This window comes from Meles meles, chromosome 20 (genome assembly GCF_922984935.1).
Source record: "Meles meles chromosome 20, mMelMel3.1 paternal haplotype, whole genome shotgun sequence".
Taxonomy (NCBI): Eukaryota; Metazoa; Chordata; class Mammalia; order Carnivora; family Mustelidae; genus Meles; species Meles meles.
Genome location: NC_060085.1, coordinates 12,107,122 through 12,132,372, shown reverse-complemented (window position 1 = coordinate 12,132,372; position 25,251 = coordinate 12,107,122). Strand labels below are relative to the sequence as shown.

The following is a 25,251-nucleotide window of genomic DNA, read 5'->3' as shown; positions in this document are numbered from 1 at the left end:
AAATTGATTTGATGGGTAGTGTTAAAGGAACCAAAGCTATGATACAGGCTAATCGTGCAAGAAAAGAAAGGTACTAAGTACAGGGAGAATAAACCTTTGTACAATACTGGCTGTGTAATCATAACCGTCTACCTGAGGCTGAGATACATTGTTTACTGAAGTGGAACCACATAAACCACCATTCCCCTTTATGTAGGAACCCACAGACTTAATTATGGTCCCAGGACAGTGTAATGTTTAGCAGTCAGAACAATACAAAGGTAAGGTTAGAAGGGGGAGGTGACAGAAACCATGAGTAGAGTGCTGAAAGTTAAAGGAAACCAATAGGAAAACTAAAAACGGGTAAGGCCTGTCCGGTGGTGATGACGGAGTCCATGCAATGCTTAATGCCCCAAATTGGTCATCAAGAAATAGCCACACAAGCGGATTGCGAGATACCTGGATAATCACCAGAAGAAAGCTATAAGCATTCCGACGGCTGCCTCTTGGCTGAAGTGGAGGTGGAGCCTGACATTGTTGATTTTTTTCTGTCAGTCCTGCTCAGCAAGCTGTGTGGCTTTAGGCAAATGACTTAAGCCCGGAATTTCAGGTTCATGGTCTGTAATACAGAGATGTGATAATAGTACCTAAACTTAATAGGGGTTGTTATACGGGTTAAACCATGAGTGACCCTGAAATGTTCAGGATCTTGGGGGAAGATTGCAAAACAGGAGGAGGAAGCTGGCCCTATTGGGCCTCTCGCCCGACCTTACCCCACTTCCTCTTTCAGACAACCCTACGGGCTCAACCGGCCTGGTCCTCCGGCTCCCGGGCCGGGCCTGCCTTCTAGAAGTCAGAGTCTCCCAGTCTTCATTGGTCCGCCCCCGCGGAGCCCCCGGCCTCAACACCTGCCTATTGGCTGCCGGGCGAGACCTGTGGTCTGCACGTCAATAACCACCGCCCTCCAATCACAGCCGCGTAGGGGCGGGCCGACGACGGACCCGCCGGACTAACTGGAGGCCGGCGCGGGATCGAGGCCACTGGACCGGCCGTTGGAAACAGGCCTGGGTGAGGGTGCTGCTAGTTCTCTCCCAGCCAGGCCAAGGACAGGGTCGCACGCTCCAGGAGGGGGAGCTCTCGGAGGGCGGCGGAAGGGGCCCCCCAGGCCTCCTCGGCTTACGGCGACCGCCCTTGCCTAATCCCAGCCAAGGCACCACCTGCCTCCTCCTTCCGCTTCCGGGCCCACCGGCCCCGCCATATTAGGTTCCGGCCCCGCCCCCCGTCTCATTGGCCCGGACCTAGGCCCACCTCCAGTTTATTGGTCCAGCCCTCGCACCCAAACCCTCCCCGCCCAGCCTAGGGCCTGCTCCCGGCTACCTTCAGGCCCCTCCTAGTCTGGGCTCCACCCTCTCTCCGCCCACCCTTTAAGCCACGCCTCGGTCGTGCAACGCTTCTAGGCCAAATTGGGTCCAAGTTTCCGGCTCGTAGGCCGCACCTACCCTGCATTGCTCCGCCCCTTCGTTCCAGGCTCCGCCCATTTCACCCAGGTACTCCGCGGTACCCCGCTCGTTAGTCAGCATATCTATCTACCCCTACACTTCGGATCCCCACCCACCGGCGCCGGGAGTCCTACTAGACCCCGCCCCCTCCTTAAGCCCCGCCCAAGCCTGCCTAGGCCCCGCCCGCAATTCGCAGCCCTTCTCGCTAAGGCCCCACCCCAGCCACCAAAGCCCGGTCCTCACAGGCTCCATCCCTGCACCCCATCCTGTTCCCTGTGGCCGTCGCACCCAGGTGTTTACCTGGCTCTTAGGTGAGTCGTGTGCCGTGGCGGTTTCGGTCTAAGCCTCCCGCCTCTTCTCCGGGAGGGTTCCTCAAGCCCGGAAGACACGGAGGGGCCCCAGACCAAAGGCGGTGGGCTCCCCAGCGCGGGTCCCGCCTCGGTGCGGCTGCTCGCGCCCCCCGCCCACACCCCCGAAGGCAGCGCCGAAGTGGCCCCGGGTCGCGGCGACATGCCCGAGCTGGTGGTGACAGCGCTGCTGGCGCCGTCGCGCCTCAGTCTGAAGCTGCTGCGCGCCTTCATGTGGAGCCTCGTGTTCTCCGCGGCGCTGCTGGCCGCCGCCGTCTATGGCTGCATCGCGTTCACACACGTGCTGTGCCGGCCCCGACGCGGCTGCTGCGGGCGCCCCCGGAGCGCCCCACCCGCCTGCGTGAGCGACCCCACGCTGGGCGAACACTGCTTCCTGACCCTCAAGGTGAGCGCTCGCGCGCCCCGGGGCGGGCGGGGCGGGGGTTGTGTGTGCAGCCTTCGGGGCGTGGAGGGGGGCGTCAAGCGGCCCGGAAGTCAGGCCCTGTGGGGCTAGGGGGGCGGGGTGAGCAGACAGCAAATGGTTGAATCCAAATCTGGGGCTGGGGTGTTCAAGCCTAGCGAGGAAGGGTTTCCGCCGTCTCAGACTGTGCCGTCCCCCAGAGCTCGGGCCTGCGCCTGCACTATGTCTCCGCTGGACGTGGCAATGGGCCCCTCATGCTGTTTCTGCACGGCTTCCCAGAGAACTGGTAGGTCTGAAGCCCAGGCTCCTGGGGCACACAAGCCCGGAGGCGGGGATGGAGATGGAGCTCACACCACCAGGGCGTCCAGAAGGTGGGCTCGCGGGCTGGGTAGACTGGGGGCACAGAGCATCCAGATGGGGTGCTCAAGGACAGAGATCTGTCTACAGGAGGAGGCCCTGAAGGGATGGGACAAAGAGGTCTTGGATCCAGTGTGCAGCTGACCTTGCCCTCTGCATGGGGTTCCCCCGTCTTAGTTTCTGGGAAGCCCTTCCCCACAGGGCAGGAAGGTTGGGGGAGGTGATGGCCCCTGCTGGGCATAGGGTGGAGGTGGAGATGCAGCCTGGGGACCCTGACAGCCTCCCTCCCCACCCGCCGGACAGGTTCTCCTGGCGCTACCAGCTTTGGGAATTCCAGAGCCGCTTCCACGTGGTGGCTGTGGACCTACGGGGATACGGCCCCTCAGATGCCCCTCGGGATGTAGACTGCTACACCATGGACCTGCTGATGACGGACATCCAGGATATCATCCTGGGCCTGGGTGGGGATACCCCCCTCCCAGACCTGGCCTCCCTCCCCCTGCCTCGCCTCTCCCTGGCATCTCGCTGACACCAGTTCCTCTGGCCCCCCAGGTTATTCTAGGTGTATCCTGGTGGCCCATGACTGGGGTGCGCTCATCGCCTGGAATTTCTCCATCTACTACCCATCCCTGGTCGAGCGGATGGTAATTGTCAGTGCTGCCCCCATGTCTGTGTACCAAGGTGTGTTGGGGAGTCCAGGGTGCTGGGATGTGCCTGTGTCTGTGTCTGTGCTTCCCCAGGGGCTGGGGACACACATACCACTCCCCACCTGCAGTCAGTGACAGCGCACGTAGGAGTGACTCAGTGTCTGGAGCGCCTGCAGGTAACCATTGCTCCGACAGGGAGCGCACATACAGTAACCTACACAAGCCTCCTGAGCAGATGAAAGTGTTATCATCTTCGTGGTCCAGTTGAGGGAAACTAAGGCAAGAGAGGTTAAATGCCTTTCTTCTGGCAAGGAAGGTGTAGATAACTAAGCAACTACCATAGCATGAGATGCCTTTCACCTCACCTGATTCTATTTCCCAGTATTGCAGTCGAAGTGACATAGGGACATGGCCTCTCATCTTTTTTCTCTCTCTCTCTTTCTCTCCCTCTTTCCGTCCCTTTCTGTTGACTTTTCTCAGCTCTCTCTGTCTTTAGACTGTCAGCTCCCAGGGGCCGGGGAGTTTGGTCTGTTCCTTTTACTGCTGTGTCTCCAGGGTTTTAAACAGGTCCTAGGTGCTCAGTAAATACTGAAATGCAGGCCTGGGCAGGCGAAGCACACCAATGGCTCTGGGGGCTCCTGAGAGCTGCAGAGGGAGGGGCCCCCGTTTTGTGGGCACAGTGACAACTGGGCAGGGAGGGAAGCTGGTACCCAGGCCGGGAGGAGTGTCGAGCATCCTCAGGGCCTCAGGCAAGCATTCCTGAGTGTTGGCACATCTTGTGCGCCTGACCCGGGCGCCTGTAGGAGCGCAGGGGTATGGGCCACCCTGGGCCCAGGCCTAGGCCTCACATCTGCCTTTCCCCTGCCCCCAGACTACTCCATACACCACATCGGCCAGTTCTTCCGTTCCAACTACATTTTCCTGTTCCAGCTTCCCTGGCTGCCTGAGAAATTACTGTCCATGTCTGACTTCCAGGTGCAGTGGGGCAAAGGCCGGTGGTAGGTGAGGGTAGGGGGTTGGGCCAGGGCAGGCGGGGCACTGAAACCACAGTCCTGTTGTGTACCCAGATCCTGAAGACCACCCTCACACACCGCAAGAGAGGCATCCCACACTTAACCCCCAACGAGCTTGAGGCCTTCCTTTATGACTTCTCACAGCCCGGTGGTCTCACTGGGCCCCTCAACTATTACCGAAACCTTTTCAGGTGAGAACAGATCCAGGGCGGAAAGCTCAGGAGAGTTGTCGGGGCAGGGAGTTGGGGCAGTCATTCTTCTGTCTGTCCCTGTCTTGGCCACAGGAACTTCCCCCTGGAGCCCCAGGAGCTTGCCACCCCCACTCTGCTGCTGTGGGGAGAGAAGGACACCTACTTCGAGCAGGGGCTGGTGGGAGCCATCAGCAGTCGCTTTGTGCCCGGCCGGCTGGAGGCCCACATCCTGCCAGGTGTGGGGCACTGGATCCCACAGAGCAACCCTGGGGAGATGCATGAGTACATGTGGGCCTTCTTGCAAGACCTGCTGGACTAGTGCTCCTCACTCACTGGCCTGTGTGCACCTAGGAGACCCCACAGTGCATGTACATGGGTGGACTCCTGGATTGTGCACAGGTGTGGAACTCGAGGCACGCAAGGGTGTCTGCGGAGGCCCTCAGGCGCACCAGCCCATGGGCTCGCACACAGGTGTGCGTGCGTGCGCAGGTGAACAAGCGCCTCGATCCTGGAGAACCAGGGGCAGCTCTCCTCGTAGAGCTAGATGTGGAGCGTCCTACCTCCGCCCTGCCCCGGGGCCTCACTCTTCTCCCCAGCGTCAGCCATCGGAGCAGCACCAGACACAGATTCTGACCTTCCTGTCCCTGGCTTTCCTCTGCAGTCTGAGTCTTCAGCTAAATGCTGCTGTGTCTGATAGGGTGCTGGCCGTCACATCTGGCTGCTTCAGTTCACATGCAAAGTAACTAAAAGAAAATCAATTAAAAATTCAGTTCCCCAGTCACGCTGGCCATACTTCAAGGGCTCAGTTGTCACAGCAGTATAAGGGATTCCGCTGGACAGTGCCGAGGGGCGTGCTCCTAGAATAGGGGTATCCACACCGGGCTCCTGACCAGCTTCCCCGAGGGAGGACCCTCCTGTGCCAGCAGCTGGGTATCTAGACTCTGGTCTAGCTGGACCCTGAGCAGTTCCCACAACCTTCCGCCCAGCTGTGACTCCAGGCCTTGTAAGCTCAAGTTCTCTTGCTGCGGCCTGGGAAAGATCCCTGGGACCCCTGTCTCAGATCCATGGAAAAATGGCTCTAGGCTCCATTAGGTTGGATGTGTGAGATTCTGGACTGGCCCAGGAAGGGACCAGCTCCTTGAATGATCATCTGAGATCTGAGGACTGCCTCTCCAGCTCCGGGAATCTTCTCCAAATGAACCACAGTTTCTCCTGATTCTTTCTGGGGTCCTCCCGCTCCAGCCTCTGGGTGAGGGAGGTGCAAGTAGAGGGTGAACCATCCAGCCCCAGGCTGATGACAGCACTTCGATCTCCCCAGCTTTTGCCTGGCCTTTGGGGACAGTGTCATGACCTGCCATGTGATGAACGTCTCTGGAGACAAGCAACCTTAGAAATACATTCTCTTATTCATGGGATGGCCCAGCCTGACTAACGCCTGCCTGCTGGTCACCCCCCTCTGTCCTCTCTTGTCTCCACCATAACATCCTGCCTCTTGTGCGTCATGTGTGCCAGGCACTGATCTAGGCCCCCGTGGTGGAGTTAGCAGAGAACAGGCATAGAGAGTTATGTGAGAGTATGACGGCTCTGGAAGGGCTTCCCTAGCTGGGGGACGCACTTCTAAGCAGTAAATTGGAAGGTCGGAGGCTGAAATAAGCTTAGGCCGGCTACTGGAGGAACAACGTGGGGATTAGCGGCTGCTAGGGCAGAGCGAGGGAGGAGAAGAGGCCACACAGCCAGACCGCCAGGGGCTGCGAGGAGTTTGGATTGATTCTCAAGGGGAGCCAGGGGAGGGTTTTCAGCAGGGGAGGGACATGGCTTGCATTTTGAAAAGCTCCCTGTTGTGGCTGGGCCGTCCCACGCAAGAGAGCGAGCGGGGAAACAGGCAGGGGGCTATGCACAGCCTCAGCACGGGGCAGCCCGTTTGGCCCGACGGGATCCGGGGCCCCCCACCCCCGCCTGGGTGGGAGCAGCGCCCCCTAGGGGCGAGGAGATGGGCGCGAGGGGACGGGGACCCTGCGATCTCGGAGCCTAGGGCGAGGAGGCCTGCGGGCAGGATGGGGACGGTGTGTCCAGGGGGCGGTGGGTCTGGCGACGGTTGCCAGGGGGACGGGGAAAGGGCTGATGGTTGACCGGAACGGGTAGCGGTTGTCTGGGCGATTGAAGGGGCCCAGGCGAAGGCTGACGGGAGGCCTCGGACAGTTGCCGGGGCGACGGGTCCGCTGACGGTTGCCAGGGCAACTAGAAGGCGCCGTCTTCCGACTCCTCTGCAGCAGGCGGGAGGGAGTCAGAGTCTAGGGGGTGGGGGCGAAGATTAATCGCGCTGATTGGACAGAGTCCTGGCCAGTGAGCCAATGGAGGCTCGTGGCTCGGCCAAAGCCCTCCTCTCCCATCCTGAACCAATCCTGGCGCGCCTTTCTCCCGGCCGAGGGGCTCGGCGCGCGCAACCCTTCGAGCGGGAGAAGGGATCCCGAGGGCTCTGCGAGGGGGGCGGGAGAAGCGGCTCCCGCTGGGACCCCCTCCCAGGCGCGGCAACTCCCTCTCCTTGCTCTGAGCTCCCGCCTCCGAATCACCTTTCACCAGTCAGTCACCCGTTCATCTGTCCCTACTACCAGCTCTAAGCCTCTGGCCCGGCACCAGAGGGGCGGGGGAGCCAGAGCCGGAGCTGGGCTCGAGCGGAATAAGGCACGGGGCGCTTACTTAAGGAGTGGGAGGGAAGGCTCCCTGGAGGAGGCAGCCTTGGAGCTAAACTCTACAAGGGCGTGCGCCAACCCACCCTCCAATCCAACCTCCAGGCCCAGCTGATTGTGTTCCGCGAGACTGGGGGGAAAGTTTGGGATGGGACGATGTGGGATTGCAAAGGACTTCAAACATCGGGCAGACGGGGAGCTTGATCCCCAGTAGGATGGGCGCCAGCAGGGGAGGGTTCCGGGCAGATTTGCGTGTTTGGAATCTTACTTGGGGGATGGCCAGGGGGAAGGACCAGAGGGGGAAGACTGAGGGTCAGGAGGCCTGGAAAGAGGATGGGCATGGTTCAGACAATAAAGGGTGAGATGCAAATCTAGGCTCTGGGTGAGGAGCAGATCCAAAGGGAAGACCAGAAGCCGGCTTAGGTCATGCTCAGTCTAAGGGGCCTGAATCCCTGGGCCAAGGACCTAGACACATCTGTGGGTTAAAGACAAAGATGGCCAAGCGACCATGTCTGTGTGGTGGGGCAGAGGGATGCCGAAGCTGGGTAAGGATTAAGTCTCCCCAGAACAGAGCAGACAACAAAACTGGAGACAGAGCCCTTGGGGCCCCAACATCTAAGGGACAGGCAGAGCAGAGAAACCACAGAGTTAGGAGGCAAAGCAGGCAAGCATGATGCCCCCGCCGCGGTTGGGGGGTGGTGTCAAGGAGGAGCACACAGCCCATGGTGTCACAAGCTGCTGACAGATTGAGAGGACTGAGCCATGCACAACTGGGGGGGGGGGGGGGGCGGATCTGAGAGTGGAGGCTGAGGATACAGGACTTGGATGTTCTGAGCATCCTTAAACAAGAGAAGGAGGGAAGCATGGGGACCCCAGCTGGGAGCCTAGGAGAGATAAGTGGCACATTCCAGTGGGGTAATTTAAGGCAGGGTTGCTATAGGGACTATATACAGTGGGCAGGGTTTGGGGAAGCCAAAAGGGTGAGCACCCATGGAGAGCCATTACCATCTCTCGGTTCTCCCTGACCAGACAAGGGGAAAGAGGAACGGTAGAACCCAGGGGTAGATTTATGTGCACAGGGCCTTTGGTCAGGGGATACAACCCCTGAGGTGACCCTATGGGAAGGGATGCCGGAGGATTAATATCCCATTCTCTCCCTCGGCTTCATCTTCCGCCAGTGCCTTCTGTTGGCCAAACCCACCTGGCAGCCAGAGGACAAGGCCGTCCATTGATGCAGTCTGTAGAGGTCAGCCTCTGGGGGCACGGAGTGGAGGGGAGAAGGGGAAGAATGAAGCCAGGCATGTGCAGAGAAGCAGGGGAGAGAGTGAGGGGGTGGGGGTGGGGGACGTGAGACTGTGAGACGAGCATTTGCTATGGATTCCTGCAAACTTCACCGCATCATGGAAGCGACCTCAACCTATGGCCAAGGGACGAGGTAATGAAAAGCCCTGGGGGAGGCACTCCCCTTTTCTGAAGCAGGAGGACAAGTGCCATACCTACAGGAAGGACAGGCTTCAAGGGCTAGGGAGCCAAGGACAGGCAGGGGACATCAGAGCATCATGGTTCAGACCTGAGCAGGAGATGGGGGCTGGAAGATGAGAGTGGTCTGAGCCCAGGGTCCATGAGGCCAAGACATCCAGTGGGTGTCCCACCCAATGGAGGGTCCTAAGACAAGGAAACCACCATCTGTCTCCATGAGGCATGGGAGATGCCCTCCCCTTTCGCTTGTCCAGAACTGCAGGGCCTGTAGCTTCTCACTTGAAGTGAGTTCACTTCTCTTCACGCTCTTCCATATTCAATTTTCGCCCCCTCTCCTCCTTGAGAAGCCCTACCAGCCCCCATCCCTGCCTGTGACCAAAGCCTGATTCAATGGGGATGTCTCAAGGGCTGGCACTGGGCACATTCAGGTCCCAGCTCCTGGGTCTTGCTCTGCACTGAGAGGTGCTTGGTGTATCCATTCATTCGGCCTACTGTGAAACAGACTCACCGCTAGACACCGTGGATTCAGCAGCAAGCCAGACAGATGCCCGCAGGGCTCAGAATGTGATGGGGAGCCAGGAAGGATCACACGGAGTAAAGAGGCCATGGGAGGCCAGAGGAGATGGTGGAGCCTCAGGGACAACTCCCCTGGAGAGAAGAAGGTCCATGTTCCAGAGTGGTCTTCTACAGCTTCCGTCAGATCAGCTTCTCCCTGCTAAAACCCTCCAGTGGCGACCACCATGCTTGTGATAGAATCCCAGACCCTGTAGCCCCTTGCGACCTGGCCTGAATCATCTCCCTCAACCTCCCACCCCTCACTCCCTCTGTGCCTAGCAACCCGGCTTCATCCCTGTTCCTCTCCTATCCACTTGCCCCTTCTTCCTCTGGCTGGCCTTTGCACTTGCCAGTCCCTCTACCTGGCACCCCCTTCCTCTGGCTGTTTGCTCCTGCTTGGCTTCTCCTCCTTCAGGTCTAAGCTGTTATGTCCTCTAATTCAGCGAGGACTGTCCTGCCCCCCAACACTGAAATCTCCCCTTCCCCTGAGCCACACTCAATGGTTATTTGTGTGCCTTCTTGTTTCTGGTCTGTCTCCTCCATCAGGACAGGAAACAGCTCTGGCTTTGTCACCTCTGCCTTAATAGGGCCTAGCACCCAGTAGGTAGTCAGTAAGGTTTGTTGAATGAATGAATGAATGAAGGCGAGAAGAGCTGGAGGGTCCTAGTGAATGGCCAGGTGAAAGGAGCCTTCAGGGTATGAGAAAGTTGCTCCTGTGGTGGGTACAATGCGTGCCAAGACTGGGAAGGCTGGGAGACTAGTGAAGCTGGTGAGGTGAGGACGGTGTCACTCTGGGCAGTGGGGAGCCATAGAGGGTTGGAGCATGAGAGGGCCCTAGGGAGGCAGTGTCCAAAAGAACTGATTGGGTCTGTAGCCAATGGCCTCTGGAGTCCAGCCTTCCCACTCTTGCCCAGGGCCCACAGCCAGCAGCCCTCACCCCTGCTGGTCCTTCTTGGACTCCCATGGCCCAATGGGCATGAGGACCTGGCCCCAGCTTTGGTGACAAGGGCAGGACTGTGGTCCCGGGAGGAGAAGCTGAGGGCACGTTCTCAGGTTCCTGGTCATCGGCCCTGGGCCCAGCAGCTGCGTCTTGGCCTGGCCCCAGGTCCTGTGTCCCTGGGGACTGAGCTCATTGAGGAGAAATGCAGTCCTGGGCCAAGGCTGCCGGCAGGGGCAGGGGAGAGGGCTCTCGAGCTCACCCCTACCCCCACCACATTGGGAACTGTGTGGCAGCCCACTGCAAGGCTGTGGGAATGGTTGCTCCTGACTATCCTGTCCCCTAAGGATCCTGACAATTTGCGGTGGTTCTGCCACTGTGGTTCAAGGGTGGCAGGAATCTGGAGCCAGGAATCCACGTTCTGCTGGCTGAGTCATGGGGACTTCAGAAAGGGATTGGCACACAATAGGCACTCTGTAGACTTTCTTTCTTTTGTTCCCACTCTTCCCCCCACCCCCTGCCACGCTGGCCTCACCTATGTTTTCACTATTATTGCTCCCCCTCTGTCTCTGTTTGTCACAGACCAGAGTCCACCAGATCAGCAGAGTCACAGACTCTAGACTTCCTGTCTAGCAAAATGTGGGTCCAGGTTCCTTGGTTGCTCCTTCTGATGGGGAGCTCAGCATCTCATAGGCCATCCATTCCAGCAAAAAGTCCTTTCTCAGATGGGTCAGGGTTGGAGCTAGCCTGCCTCCTGAAGCCCCTACCTTTGTCCCTGGAGCCCTAGCCTCTGGAAGGGTACTGAAGAGAGTGGTCCCCCTGCGGCAGCCTTTCTGGGGTGGGCATCCTAACTCCTTCAGCCAGTTCCTGAGTCACCAAACCCTCCCATGCCATCCCTTCTGTGTCCACAGCATACTCTGTGATGCCTGGTTTCTGGGAAGCTCCTGGTTTAGATACAGAGAAGGATACAGATATCCCAGCTATTTATGGATAAGGCAGAGACAGAAGGAGGATGCTGGGAAAGCCCAGGGGGGCTCTGCCTGCAGGGGAAGAGAGGCCTTCCTAGAACAGGAACATACTTCTTCCTTCCTTTCTTACCTTCCTTCCTTCCTTCCTTCCTTCCTTCCTTCCTTCCTTCCTTCTTTCTTTTTTAAAGATTGTGTTTATTTCAGAGAGAGAGAGCATGGGGGTGGTGGTGTCAGAGGCAGAAGCAGCCTTCCTGCTGAGCAGGGATCCTGTGTGGCTGGATCCTAGGACCCTGGGACCATGACCTGAGCCACAAGCAGATGCTTAACTGACTGAGCCACCCAGGCGCCCCACCCTGGAGCCGGACTCTTGAGGAATAACCGGGAGTTCCCCAGGTACAGGAAAGGGGAGTTGGAAGGCAAGCCAGAAAGAGGGACCTGCATGGGTAAAGGGGTGTCATGTGTGGGAAATAACAGAGTATTCCCTATAACTAGAAGAAAATACATTTTTGAAGAGAACGCATTTGTTGTGAGTTCCTGCTGGGGAAGGAAGCAAAGGGTCCTTTTAGCTTGTTGGGTGTCTCAGTCGAGGGAAGAACCTGGGCAAAGGCCATGAGGACGCAAGGCCTGCTGGGTGAGGAGGCAGTTTGACTCAGTGTGATGGGGGAGGGCTGGAGAGGGCACAGGGGCAGATGGGCTAAGGGCTCTGAAAGCAAAGCCAGGGAAGGGGGAGGGGGGCTTGGATTTCCTCCTGGGATGATGGGCAAGGGGAAGGACCAAAGCCACACCTGCCCTAGGACCTGTTGACTCAGCACGCTCACTGTGAATCAGGCTGCACCCCTTCTTGTGCAACTTTTGTCCGTTTTGCTGCCCAATCCCCAGCCTCACCCTACCCCACCCCTCACACTTCATGTGGCCTGGAGTCACTCAGCCCTGGGCTTGAATGTCAGTTCCTCCTCTAGAAAGCCTCCAGCAAGTCACCAGAAGATGGGCAGCTACTCCCTCCCCGTGGGAGCCCCAGCCAGAACCTGGGGGAGGGGCAGAGCATCCTCAGTTCCTGTCCCCAGGGGCTGGCCTGTCTATACCCGCCGGGCCAGGCCGGGCTCCAGCCAATCCTTCCACTTGCACTCTGGGCCCTTCCTGCTGCTTCGTTCTCTCTGACAGCACTTCTCTGCCTCCTTCCCCTTGTCCTTTACAAGCATTTAAAAATCATCTCACGGGGCGCCTGGGAGGCTGAGTCGCTGGGTGTCTGCCTTCGGCTCAGGTCGTGATTCCAGGGTTCTGGGATTAGGCCTGCATCCGGCTCCCTGCTCAGCAGGAGCCCTGCTTCTCCCTCTGCCACTCCCCCTGCTTGTGCTCCTTCTCTCCCTGTGTCTCTCTCTGTCAAATAAATAAAATCTTAAAAAAAAACCAAAACAAACCACCTGATTGGGGGGGATGCTTGGGTCGCTCAGTTGGTTAAGTGACTGCCTTCTGCTCAGGTAGTGATCCTGGGGTTCTGGGGTGGAGTCTCACATGGGCTTTCTGCTCAGCAGGGAGTCTGCTTCTCCCCTGACCCTCCCTTTGTTGTGCTCTTTCTCTCTCTCTCTCTCTCTCTCCCATTCTCTCTCCCAAATAAATAAATTTTTAAAAATCTTAAAAAAAAAATCACCTTGGGTTGCCTGGGTGGCTAGGTTTGTTAAGCAGCGGCCTTCAGCTCAGGTCATGGGGTCATGTTCCCAGGGTCCTGGGATGGAGCCCCGCATTGGGCTCTCTGCACGGCGGGGGGCCTGCTTCTCCCTCTGCCTGCCACTCTGCCTACTTGTACTCTCTATCTCTCTGTCAAATAAATAAATAAAATCTTTTAAAAAATCATCGCACGTATTAATGGGTGAATGGATAAGCAAAATATGGTATAGCCATTCAATGGGCTATTAGTCCGCCACGAGAAAGAATGATGCTACATGGAGAACCCCCCAAAACGTGAGGCTGAGTGAAACAAAAGCCAGACACAGAAAGCCCCACACTGATTCCATGTACACAAAATGTTTAGAACAGGCAAATCCTTAGAGGCAGAAGGCAGACCCCTGGCTGCCTGGGGCTGGGGGAGGGGGCTTGGGAGTGCCTGCCTTTGGGGAAGGGGCTTCCTTTAGGGGTGATGGAAGTGTCCTGGAAGTAGATACAGGTGATGCTTGCACTAAAGTCTCTGAACTTTACACTCAAAAACGGTAAGTTGTTGGGGCGCCTGGGGGGCTCAGTGGATTAAGCCGCTACCTTCGGCTCAGGTCATGGTCTCAGGGTCCTGGGATCGAGCCCCGCATCGGGCTCTCTGCTCAGCAGGGAGCCTGCTTCCCCCCTCTCCCTCTCCCTTCCTCTCTGCCTACTTGTGATCTCTCTCTCTCTGTCAAATAAATAAGTAAAATCTTTTTTTTTTTTAAGATTTTATTTATTTATTTGGCAGAGAGAGAGATCACAAGTAGGCAGAGAGGCAGGGAGAGAGAGAGGGAGAAGCAGGCTCCCTGCTGAGCAGAGAGCCCGATGCGGGGTTCGATCCCAGGACCCTGAGATCATGACCTGAGCGGAAGGCAGAGGCTTAACCCACTGAGCCACCCAGGCACCCCAATAAGTAAAATATTAAAAAAAATTAATATCACAGAAGATGGGGGAAAGCTAACGAACTGATTCAGATTACAGGGCACCAAGAGACATGACCAGTTCATGAAACACATGGTCAGGGATTGGATCCTGGGCCAGCAAAGAAACATGCTATCGAAGATGCTACTGGGACAACAGAAAACTTGGAACACAGACTAAAGGGGACAGCCGTGGTCTGTTTGGGTAAGAGAATGCGCTCATGCTCAGAAAACATGGTGTATTAGGTGTGTATTAGGTGTATGGTGGTGTATTAGGGAGTAAAGGGACATTGTATCTGCGATCTGCTCTTAAAACCGAAACACAACTGGGCACCTGGATCTCAGTTGATTGAGCAGGGGACTCTTGGTTTCTGCTCTCTGGCTCTCTGGTCTGATCTCTAGGTGGAGAGGTGCTCAGCGGGGAGTCTCCTTGGGATTTTCTCGCTCTCCCTCTGCCCCTCCCCCTGCCTGTGCAGGCTCTCTCACTTTCTCAAAATAAATAAAAACTCAAAAAAATAAAATAAAAAAGGCACATAGATAGATACGCGTGTGTGTCCATATATATCTGTAAAGCAAACGTGGCCAAGTGCGGAAAGAGTTGGTGAATCTGGACAAAGGGAATATGGAAATTGTGTTATTCAACACTTGAAATTATTTTAAAATAAAAAGGTTAAAAGTTGCCTGAAGATCTCGGGGTGCCTTTGTGACTATCTCCCACCATGGCTTCCCTGTGCTCAGCCCCAGTGTTCAGCTGCACATAGGTGACCCCCAGGCTCCACGGACTCAGCACCTCACTCCCCAGACCATTCCTCCCCCTGCAGCCTTACCAGCAAGCCAAATACCAGGGAGGCAGTCTGGCCTTCTCCTCCTCATCCAGGCCATTGTGACCCTGGCCTGTCCACTCCTTCTCCTTTCTCTGCTCCCTCCTGTGGCTGCAGGCCTGTGTCTCTGCTGGGATGTTTTCCCTCTAATTCATCTGTCCTGGGTGAGCTCCACGGGGCCCCCCTCTGGGAAGCCCTCTCTGGAGGAGCAAGGTGTACCTCCAGCCCCTGGAACAAAGTCAGACATAGGACTGGAGCTTTATACCTACTCGTTGAATAAATGAATGAACAAGTTAAGTAACTACTCTCAGGCCCAGCCCTCACCAGCCCCTCTATGGACCCTTCCCAGACTCTGCCCTCCCAGACACTGTCCCTCTGGCCCAGCTCTGAACCCCCAGTGCTGGGGGTGGGGGCCGGGTTCTCTGCCCAACTTCTTCTTCCGCAGACTGAGGGCTCCTCCAGGGTTGGGCTTGGGGTCTTTTGGAATCCCCATTATCGCCACAGGGACAGAATGGGCTGCTCCGTGGCTTTGCAGCAGAACTGATTTTGGAAAAGGCAGTTGATCCAAAATCAGCAGGACTGATTTGGGAAAAGGCGGTTGATGGAACTGCCAGGCTGAGCAGCAAAGCTGTGTAGGGTTTGGGTGGGGCTGGGGGCTGGGATGGACCTTTGGAGTTCACACAGGGTAGTAAGGAGCTTTCTAGGAGAGTAAGAAGGTGTGTGTGTGTGTGTGTGTGAGTGTGTGTGTGTGTGTGTGTGTGTGTGTGTATCTGCTCACATGCATGAGGCTCCTTCCTAATGTGTGTCTGAGGTCTGAGGCTGCAGATGCTGCCCCCGGCTCAAGGCCTGGCTGGGCCTGAGCTTCGGGTTTGTTTTATACTTTCAGTGCCCATGAAGCTCTGGGCATGCGTCTGCATTTGTGCATGGTAGCTGTGTGTGCATGAGCTTCTCAGGACGTGCTTGGCCTCAGTTTTGGGGTATCTGGAGGTCTGTGTTTGCGCCCTGGCTCTGTGTGTGTCCCGGGCTCTGAGTGTGCGCTGGGAGCCAGGGTGTTCACGAAGCCGGTGTGTCTGTCACTGCGGATTCAACCCACACTTCACCACATGGCCGGCCTGAATTTCCTAGGGTCTGTGGGTCCCAGGCTGTGTGGGTGGAGGGTGGGCAGGGACCCCGGGAGGCTGGGGGGGGGATTAGGGGTGGGGGGTGCGGGGGAGCTCAGGGCCGGCCCCGGGGCGGGGCGAGCCGCCCAGGGCTGGGGGCGGGGCGGCCCGGCAGCCTCACTTTGGCGAAGTTGGCGGCGCGGAGGCTGGCCCGGGACGCGCCCGGAGCCCAGGGAAGGAGGGAGGAGGGAGGAGGGAGGGTCGCGGCCTGCCGCCATGGGGCCGGGGACCCGGGGCCGCCGCCGCCGCCGTCGCCCGATGTCGCCGCCGCCACCACTGCCGCCCGTGCGGGCGCTGCCCCTGTTGCTACTGCTAGCGGGGCCCGGGGCTGCAGGTGAGGGGCTGGGACCTAGCGGGCGGGACTGGGTGGGTGGGTTGGGGGAGGGTAAGAGCGGAGTTTAAGGACCCCCGAGTCTGGGACTGGGAAGCTGGTCTAGAAGCCAAGGACTAGAGCGGGGGCAGGGAGCAGGAGCTCGGGGGCTACGTGCCAGTCCCGGGGGGACAGGGGCTCAGTGGGGGAAGGGGGCAGGTCCCTAGAGGTCCGAAGAATAGGGGCCCCGGAGCGATCAGTGTTGCAGATGAAGGGACCCAGGAATGAGGGACTGGGAGCTGGAGGGGCGGGGATCAGGGACGCAAGATCGGGGGGACCAAGAGTCTGGGGCTCGCTCCCAATGCACGTCGGTCTGCAGTCTTGGGAAAGTCACGGTTGGAGCCCAATACCCCCAGGTTGGGGACCCCTCGCACAAAAGCCCCCCTACACACCCAGGGCTGGCCTGGCCGGGCGGGGGACGGGGAGGGGGCGCGAAGTTCTCGGAGCTCCGAACTCGGGGAAAAACTTCTCAGGCCGGAGCGCGGCAAGACCCGGAGCCGGAGTCGGAGCTGGAGGCACATCGGCGCCCGCGCCCCTTTCCCCGCCCGCGGCCCCGCTCCCTCCCCTGGCAGCAGAGACCGGGAGGCCAGGGGACCCCGCCCCCGCGAGGGGAGGGAAAGAGAGGGCGGGGGGCGCGAGCCCACGTGCTCCTCTCCAGCTCCAGCGCCCCGTCTCCGCAGCCCGAGCCCCTCCCCAGCCGGCCGGGGCCCCCAGCCCCTCCCCCTCCCCCGCTCTCCCTTCCCCCGCTTGGGACAATGGCCGCGCCGTCTAGACACCCCCTCCCCCCCGGGCCGGCCTCGCGCTTTCTTTGCCAGACAAAGCGGGACGGGCGGCGGGGCCTGGGCGGGGGCTGCGGGGGCGCACACCCCCAAGGGAGGCCTGGCCGGCGGAAGAGGGACACTGGCCGAACGCCCCTGGCCCTGGGTCCCGGGGAGCCGCTGTGGGGCTCGGTGCTGGGAAGGAAGGGCCTGCACCGCCCAGCCCGGTGCCCGACGGGGCAGGATGGGGCAGGAGCTGCCGCCCCCGCAGGGCCAGCGCACACACACATGGCCTGTCACACAATCGGAGGCACACACAGCCCGGGGTCACACAGGCAGCTAGAGACGTGCACACACACACGCACACGCACTACACCCGCACAGTGGATACGCAGCCCGTACACTATCATACTTGCACATACAATTACACATGTTCATACACTTTGTACACGCTGCCGGTGTACATTCAGACACACACAGATCCAAGGCATGCCTGCACCCAGTGTAATATGTGCAAAGAGGCACACCCAACCCATACACAGACACTCGAGAATACACTGGATGCGGAGACACACAGCTGTGTACCATATGAACGGGGCTCACATGCACCAGCACGCGCGACAGACCCAGTGCACTCATAGATGGCGCAGGCATTTGTACACACATGTACTTCCAGCACACACACATGTGGCTCACATGGCCCACTGCTCGGTCAGGCCCGCAGTCTGCCTCATGTGGCTCCTACTGTGAGTTCCCAAACACCCCCAGGCCCTTGTCTGGGTGGTAGTGTCCTGTCTCTCCCTGTCCCCTGAGGAAGGGGACACCTGCCCTGTTGTCCTCTTAGCATGTCCAGCTCAACTTGTGTGTCTCTTCCTCTCTCTCTCTGCACATCTCTGCCTGCTCTCTGTGTTGGCCTGCTTCTAGTTTCCTTGTGTCTGTCTCCGTTTTTCTCTATCTCCCTCTATCTCTTTCCATCTCTCCATCTCACACACACACACACACACACACACACACACACACACACACAGAGGCCCCACACCTGCTGGCATACACAATTCTCCACTAGCTCACACCCAGCCGCGTCTGGCACAGACCAGTCTGGCAGGACAGTTAGACTGCCACGCCCCAGAGGGACACAGCCCTCAGGGATGGGGACGCTGGACCGGGCAGCAAATGCCTACTGCCAGCTGCCCCTCCCTTCAACCCACACTCTATCCCTGCAGCATCCAGTGCTGGCTAGGCTTGGGGTACAAGCCTTGGCCCCTCTCACCAGAGCACCACACTGCTCTGCCCAGCTGGAGCAGATGCCCAACATCAGGCCAAGAAAGACCCAGGGCTCCAGGCCTCCTTGCCCCTGCCCTCTCCATTACCCTGGGATCTGGGCACACAGCCCCGGACCTCCCTTCAACGCTCAGCACCCTCATTTCCTGCCTCTGCACCCCCCATTCTGGCAGCTTCCTGAGTCCCCACATCTGGCACAAGTCAGCACCTCCTCCTGCCCGCCCCTGCCTTGTGGTTCCCAGGGCTTGAGCTGGCAGGGACAGCTGCAGCCCCAACAGCTGGGGCCGGGGCGGGGGGCCGTGGGAACTGGGGATGCGGGGGCTCCATGAACCCACAGAGACACCCCCAGCCCATTGCAGCTGTTGCCTGGGGGAGGGAAGGATGGGCTCTGTCACTCTGAGCCGGGGTTCCTGGGTGCCTGACTGACCCCCTCCCCCAACTTTCCTTTGCCCCTACACAGTACCTCCTTGCCTGGACGGAAGCCCGTGTATGAATGGAGGTCGCTGCACCCAGCTGCCCTCCCGGGAGGCTGCCTGCCTGTGAGTGCCTGGCTCTGAGCCATCAGTGGGTCCTGTGTGGGGAGGTAGTCTGTCTTCTTCCCTTGCCTCTGTGTCCACCACCAACGCCTCTACCACTTCCTACATGTGTGTGGCTTGGGTAACCTCTTGTTCCGCATTGGAATCGAGCAGGGTTAAGAAGTGAGGAAGGTTAAGAGCGGGGGCTCTGCAATTTGCGGGGCTGGGGTTCAGATCCCACATCGTGTTGCTGACTGCCTGGGACCTAAACCCTTTAAGCTTTGGTATCCTGGTCTGGTAAACAGGCACATTAAACCCCACTTCACAGAGTTCTTGGCTGCCTGAGGTCATGTGTAGAGCCTCCGATGGAGGTAGTTATTATTCAATCAACAGATCTTCAGGGACCAATGGCTTGGTAATAGTGGGCACACCAATTGCATCTTCCCATGTCTCGACCTTTAGTGGTGGGGGCACGGGGGGCTGTAAGATAGCTCTGCAATGTCACTTTCTTGTTGTGTGACCTGGGGTTAGTCACTTCTCCCTGGATCTCAGAAGTAGGGGCACTTTCCCCTGGATTGTGACCTTTGTTAGAATTCAGTCATTAGATAATATAGGGAAAGGCAGAGGGTTGAAGTTGCTGAGCGAAGGCTGGGAAAGAACTGAGCAGAGGGAGGGAGAACTCAATTTGAATTCTGGGCTCTGGGATACCTTGAGCAAGTGCTTTGAGCTCTCTGAACCTCAGTTTTTGCATCTGGAAAATGGGGCAATCATAGTCCCTCCTTAATGGGGTTGACTGTAAAGATTACGAGACCCTTCATGGGATGAACTCAGTGTAAAGCTCAGCGAGCAGTAAGTGCTCAATAAATAGGGAAGAAGATGATGATGATGAAGATTAGGGGCACAGGAAATACGTGCCATAAAGGTGAACGTCTCAAGGTTTTGGGGAAATGGGTAGGTCCGTTTATAATATCGTCGTTAGTAATAGTAGCCATTGATTGATTCATTACTGTATTCGTTTATTCAACAACAAGTTGAATGTGTGGGCCACGCTGGGCGGGTCTGAGGTGACTTTTGATCCCGGAGAGCCCCTTTGAAGTTACACACGCGCTTTGACTGGAGCCCACTTGGGCTCACCCAGGTGGGGACTTAGCCTCGCCGAGCGGGTTCCTCGGGTTGGGAGTCTGCGATGGTGGGGGTGGGGGAAAGTGTGACCTTATCTGGAACCACTCACCTGGGAGGCGGAGCCGCGGGGCCGGGCGCCTGCGCAGTGGAGCTCAGCCCCTGGAATACTGCCGACAGGTGAATGCTGCCGCGGCTGCCCCGCCCCTCAACAGGTGAATCACCAGCGCGCGCGGCGGCCCGGAGCCCGGATTACCCGGAGTGGAGCGGGCTGCTCCCCGAGCTGGGCCGTGGGAACCACTCCCCACGGGTCCCCCAATCTCCTTCAAGGTTCCGAATACTCGTGTCTTTTCAGGAACGCCCCAATATGTCATTTCTCCACGAATCCCCCCTTAGCCTTTTCCTCAAAGTAGCCTCCCAAGCCAACGTCTCCGTCTCCCAGTCCTCGCCGCACCCCCTCCCCTCCCCTCCCCTCCCCTCCCCTCCCCTCTCCTCCCCTCCCCTCTCGCCGACCCCCAACCAAGTGTGCTCTTCCCCCCCTCTCGGTTCCCCCAAAGCCCTGGCTGCGAGGCGGGGCGCGGGCGGAGGCTGGAACCGGCCCGACCGGTCGGCGGGGGAGCGGGGCGCAGAGCGTGGGAACCCGCCCGGGGCGTCGGGAGGGGGCCGCGCGGCCGCGCCCTGCCTGGCGGTGGGACCTGCAGTCCCCGGCGCCCGGCGCAGCGCGCCCCCTCTCGGCGCGCAGTCGAGACGGACGTCCTCACCCTGCGGGGCTTTGGGGAGGGGGTTGGGAGCCTCGCCCTCCCTTCTCAACACTATTGGCACCCCTGCCCTGCCGTGCCTAGACCTGTTTCGCTGGGGGCCGGGGTGGGGGATCTTGTGGGTGACGCTAGGGACTGAGTCAGCTGCCTGAGGTTAGCCCCAAGCGGCTGGGATGAGCCAGAGGGAGGGAACGCGCCAGGGGTGGGCAGCGTCAGGGCGGCACCTTGGACCCTCTTGCCAGTCTAAACCCTTCCCTCCCAGCCCGCCAGTGTCCTTCCGGAGGTTTCCAGTCTTAAGGCCAACCGCCTTATTTCCTTCCTACTCAAGGTTTTCTTGGGGGGTTTGGGGAAGGGGCTGCGGGCGGAGGATTCTCTCCGGGTCAGAGGGCACCAGCACTGGTGTCCACCTCCTCCTCCCAGTGGCAGGAAGGGTTGTCTGTGCCTCCAGGAAAGGCTGGAGGATTTGGGAGAGTTACACTCTCTGTCCACATGAGAGCTACCCATCTGTGAACTGAGCTGTGGATTTGGGTCTGAATGTTCGCCAGGCCAGAATGTGGAATTGGCCCTCCTGCTGTGTTATCTGAGTCTGTCTGTGCTAGAGTGGTTGTCTTCTGGAGTCTGAGACTTTGCATTTGCTATTCCCTCTGCCTGGAAGGCTCTTCCTTACACAACCCTGTGCCCCTCTCCCTTACCTTCTTCGGTCCGAAAATATCATGTTTGCCTTCCTTCCTTACTCATCTCCCTCATCCTGTGTCCTAGTTTCCTGGCTACCATAACAAACCACCAAACACTGGGTGGTTTAAAAAAGAGAAATTTATTCTCACAGTTCTGGGGGTCAGAAGTCTGAATTCCAGGTGCTGGCAGCCCCGCCGTCTGCAGTGGCTTTCCAAGAGAATCCTTCCTGGCCTCTTCCACCTCCTGGCAGCTCCAGGAGCTCCTTGGCTTGTGGTGCAGCACCCTGTGTCTGCTTCTGTCTTCCATTTGGCCTTCTCCTCTTTCTCCCATATCTCCCTCGGCCAATGGATTTGGGGGCCCATTTGGAAAATCCAGAAGGATCTCATCTTGTTATCTGTCACTTAGTTACCTCCTCAATAAGGTCAGAATCACAGGTTCTGGGACATGGGCATTTCTTTCCTGGGGCCGTGACTCAAAACCCACTCAACTGGGGTGCCTGGGTGGCTCAGTGGGTTAAGCCTCTACCTTTGGCTCAGGTCATGATCTCAGGATCCTGGGATGGAGCCCCATATTGGGCTCTCTGCTCAGCGGGGAGCCTGCTTCCCAAATCTCTATCTGCCTGCCTCTCTGCCTACTTTTGATCTCTCTCTGTCAAATAAATAAATAATTAAAAAACAAATCAACAACCCACTGAACTCTTCATGGCCCTTACCACACCATGCTGGCATGTTATCTCATTTATTATTTGTGTATCTTCTCTTTGCCCAGCTTGGTTGTGAGCATAAAGAGGGTGGGGATGACTTTTAATGTGTTTGTGACTGTATTCCTATTGTTAAGAACACATTAGTTAGTCAGTGAATGTTGGTTGCATGAACGAATGGGCGTGCTTGATTGTTGGGCTGCTTGCGTGTGTATTTCTTGCTGTCACGTGTGTGTATCTCCGTGTCTGGGATGCTTCTGTCTGGTACCACCCTAGTACATCTCTATACTAAGCTATCTCTGCCTACAGGTGCCCGCCAGGTTGGGTGGGTGAGCGATGCCAGCTGGAAGACCCCTGCCATTCGGGTCCCTGTGCTGGCCGGGGCGTCTGCCAGAGCTCCGTGGTGGCAGGCGCCGCCCGGTTCTCCTGCCGCTGCCCCCGTGGCTTCCGAGGTAAGGGATGGTCTAGAGGGAAGCCCAAGCCAGTCAAGCATGTGAACAGCCAAAGCTCACCCTCTTCTGGTTCCTCTAGGTCCCGACTGTTCCCTGCCGGACCCCTGCCTCAGCAGCCCCTGTACCCATGGTGCCCGTTGCTCGGTGGGGCCGGATGGCCGGTACATCTGCTCCTGCCCGCCTGGCTACCAGGGCCGCAGCTGCCGAAGCGATGTGGATGAGTGCCGGGGGGGAGGGCCCTGCCGCCACGGTAGCACCTGCCTCAACACGCCTGGTTCCTTCCGCTGCCACTGCCCAGCTGGCTACACGGGGCCACTGTGTGAGAATGCTGCCGTGCCCTGCGCCCCCTCACCGTGCCGTAACGGGGGAACATGCAGACAGAGTGGCGATCTTACCTATGACTGTGCCTGCCTTCCTGGTGAGGAAGCTGTGCCCTGGGGAGGCAGCAGGAGTGCAGGGATAGCAGGCCACCTGGCAGTGACCGTCTTTGCTTTCCTCCCCTGCTAGGGTTCGAGGGCCAGAACTGTGAAGTCAATGTGGACGACTGTCCAGGGCACCGATGTCTAAATGGGGGGACATGTGTGGATGGCGTGAACACCTACAACTGCCAGTGCCCTCCTGAATGGACAGGTGAGCAGCAGGGCTGAAGAGAGCCAGGTGGCAGACCTTGGGTGGGCATGCAGCGGGTGTGGACTGCTGTGTCTGTGTGCCACAGGCCAATTCTGCACGGAGGATGTGGATGAATGTCAGCTGCAGCCCAACGCTTGCCACAATGGGGGCACCTGCTTCAACACTCTGGGTGGCCACAGCTGTGTGTGTGTCAATGGCTGGACCGGCGAGAGCTGCAGTCAGAATATCGATGATTGTGCCACGGCTGTGTGCTTCCATGGGGCCACCTGCCATGACCGTGTGGCCTCGTTCTACTGTGCCTGTCCCATGGGCAAGACTGGTGAGTGGCTGTTTTCCTTATAAGCAGCAGGGAGCCATTGATGGTTCTGTAATGGGAGCAGGGATAGAGTCTGACTTAAGTGTTAGAATGATTTGGGGTGCAGGGTGAGCCTGGGAGGGGTCTAAGGAGACGCTGGCCCACAGTCCAGGGCAGTAGGCATGGGAATAGAAAGCCACCTGTGACTGAGAAAGAGATGGGACCTTTGCAAGTGGCCAGGGTCAGGGAAGGTGTTTGGGAGGGGGACTTGGATATGGAGGACAGGGTATGTCAGGCAGAAGATACCGCAGAGGCAAAGACTTGACAGTATGTAATCAGAAAAGGAGTCAACATATTTTAAAACAGTGTGTCGATGTTTCCAACTCATTTTCAAGTGGTTCAGAAAAACACTGACAACAACATGAAGCTAACAAGAGTTGAATCTAGGTAGTGGGCGTATGAATCAACTCTGCTATACATTTGAAAATTTTCATAATAAATGATTGGGGAAAATAGCTCCTAAATACACTGCAGATTGATAGAAACAAAACACAAAACGGTATGTGGAGGATGTGAGACCTTTGAGCAGAGCTGGAGGGTGCCCCCCGAACTCTGCCTAACCTCTTCCAGGGCTTCTATGTCATCTGGATGACGCCTGCGTCAGCAACCCCTGTCACGAGGATGCTATCTGCGACACGAACCCCGTGAATGGCCGGGCCATCTGCACCTGTCCACCAGGCTTCACCGGCGGGGCTTGTGACCAGGATGTGGATGAGTGCTCCATTGGTGAGGGGCGGGGTGTGTGATCTGAGAGTTGGGAGGGAGGGGAGAGGCGGGTCCTTAGCCACCCACACTCACACTGGCGTTGCTTCCTCCTGCAGGCGCCAACCCATGTGAACACCTCGGCCGGTGCGTGAACACACAGGGCTCCTTCCTGTGCCAGTGTGGCCGTGGCTACACTGGCCCGCGCTGTGAGACCGATGTCAACGAGTGCCTATCTGGGCCCTGCCGCAACCAGGCCACGTGCCTCGACCGCATAGGCCAGTTCACCTGCATCTGCATGGCAGGTGCGTGGTGGGTGTGGCCAGGGCGGAGCCTGAGGCTGGGGGGCGTGGTGAGGGAAGCCAGCAGGCCACGACACCTTCCTCCCCTTTCCTGGTGAAACTGTCTGGAACAGAACCCTGAGACGAGGTGGAGGCTGGGCCAGAGTAGCAGCTTCGTGCAAGGCTGGGGCCACGATCAAAGGGAGTCTGTAGAACCTCAGATGGGCTGGGACTGGAGTCTGTGCCTTAGGACCCACTCGGGGGCGGCAGATGATACCAGGGCTGGACCAGGAGCTGGAGTGGGTCAAGGTGGAGCCTGCAGACAGTCTTGCACTGACCCTGGGATGGGATGGAGGCTGGGACCAAGGTTACAGTGGGTGCTGGGCCTGGTACCCAAAGACCCGGTAGAGTGTGAGGACTGCAGAGGGAAGAGGGTGGTCTGAAGGGAAGGCCCATAGGGAGGCTCGTAAGCTTTGGACCGTTCGGATCCACAGTTGGGTGAGGTCCATCAAGAGGTCAAAGCTGAATCTGGGATTGGCCTTGGGGGGTGGGGGTGGGCAAGGCCAAGCAAGGCTCAGAGGAACCGTCTATGGGTAGCAAAGGGAGTACCTTCCCACGTGCTTTCCCTGTAGACCAGAGGCTAACCCGCACTGCCCTAATCCCCCTCCCTCACTCCCCAGGCTTTACAGGCACCTACTGTGAGGTGGACATGGATGAGTGTCAGAGCAGCCCTTGTGTCAATGGTGGGGTCTGCAAGGACAGAGTCAACGGCTTCAGCTGCACCTGCCCCTCGGGTGAGGACTCTGGCCAGGGAGCCTGAAGAAGACAGGTCCCTGCAGAGACAAAGGCTCTAGGGGAGCCCTATAAGACCGTGTTAGTGGATAACTATCATAACAGAAACCACATACTATGAAAAACCTTGAAATTAATTTAAAACCAAGTTGGGGTGCCTGGGTAACTGGGTTAAACCTGATTCTTGATCTCA

At 58.2% G+C, this 25,251-nt stretch overlaps 2 protein-coding genes across 2 annotated transcripts in view; both read left to right on the top strand.

Moving 5' to 3' along the window:
* Positions 1-917: 917 nt before the first annotated feature.
* Positions 918-5,832, top strand: EPHX3 (epoxide hydrolase 3). Its single transcript, XM_045989801.1, has 9 exons — positions 918-1,047; positions 1,437-1,526; positions 1,724-2,231; positions 2,447-2,532; positions 2,907-3,064; positions 3,156-3,284; positions 4,122-4,225; positions 4,318-4,454; positions 4,548-5,832. The coding sequence occupies exons 3-9, from the start codon at positions 1,989-1,991 to the stop codon at positions 4,771-4,773; spliced, it is 1,083 nt and encodes a 360-aa protein (XP_045845757.1). The 5' UTR covers positions 918-1,047; positions 1,437-1,526; positions 1,724-1,988; the 3' UTR covers positions 4,774-5,832.
* Positions 5,833-15,833: 10,001 nt separating this feature from the next.
* Positions 15,834-25,251, top strand: part of NOTCH3 (notch receptor 3) — a 31,844-nt gene continuing 22,426 nt past the window's right edge. The window contains exons 1-9 of the mRNA XM_045991626.1: positions 15,834-16,004; positions 18,540-18,618; positions 22,156-22,298; positions 22,378-22,716; positions 22,806-22,928; positions 23,014-23,247; positions 23,854-24,009; positions 24,105-24,290; positions 24,947-25,060. Coding sequence (XP_045847582.1) covers positions 15,887-16,004; positions 18,540-18,618; positions 22,156-22,298; positions 22,378-22,716; positions 22,806-22,928; positions 23,014-23,247; positions 23,854-24,009; positions 24,105-24,290; positions 24,947-25,060 — 1,492 coding nt within the window. The 5' untranslated portion in view covers positions 15,834-15,886. The remainder of the gene's footprint in view (positions 16,005-18,539; positions 18,619-22,155; positions 22,299-22,377; positions 22,717-22,805; positions 22,929-23,013; positions 23,248-23,853; positions 24,010-24,104; positions 24,291-24,946; positions 25,061-25,251) is intronic.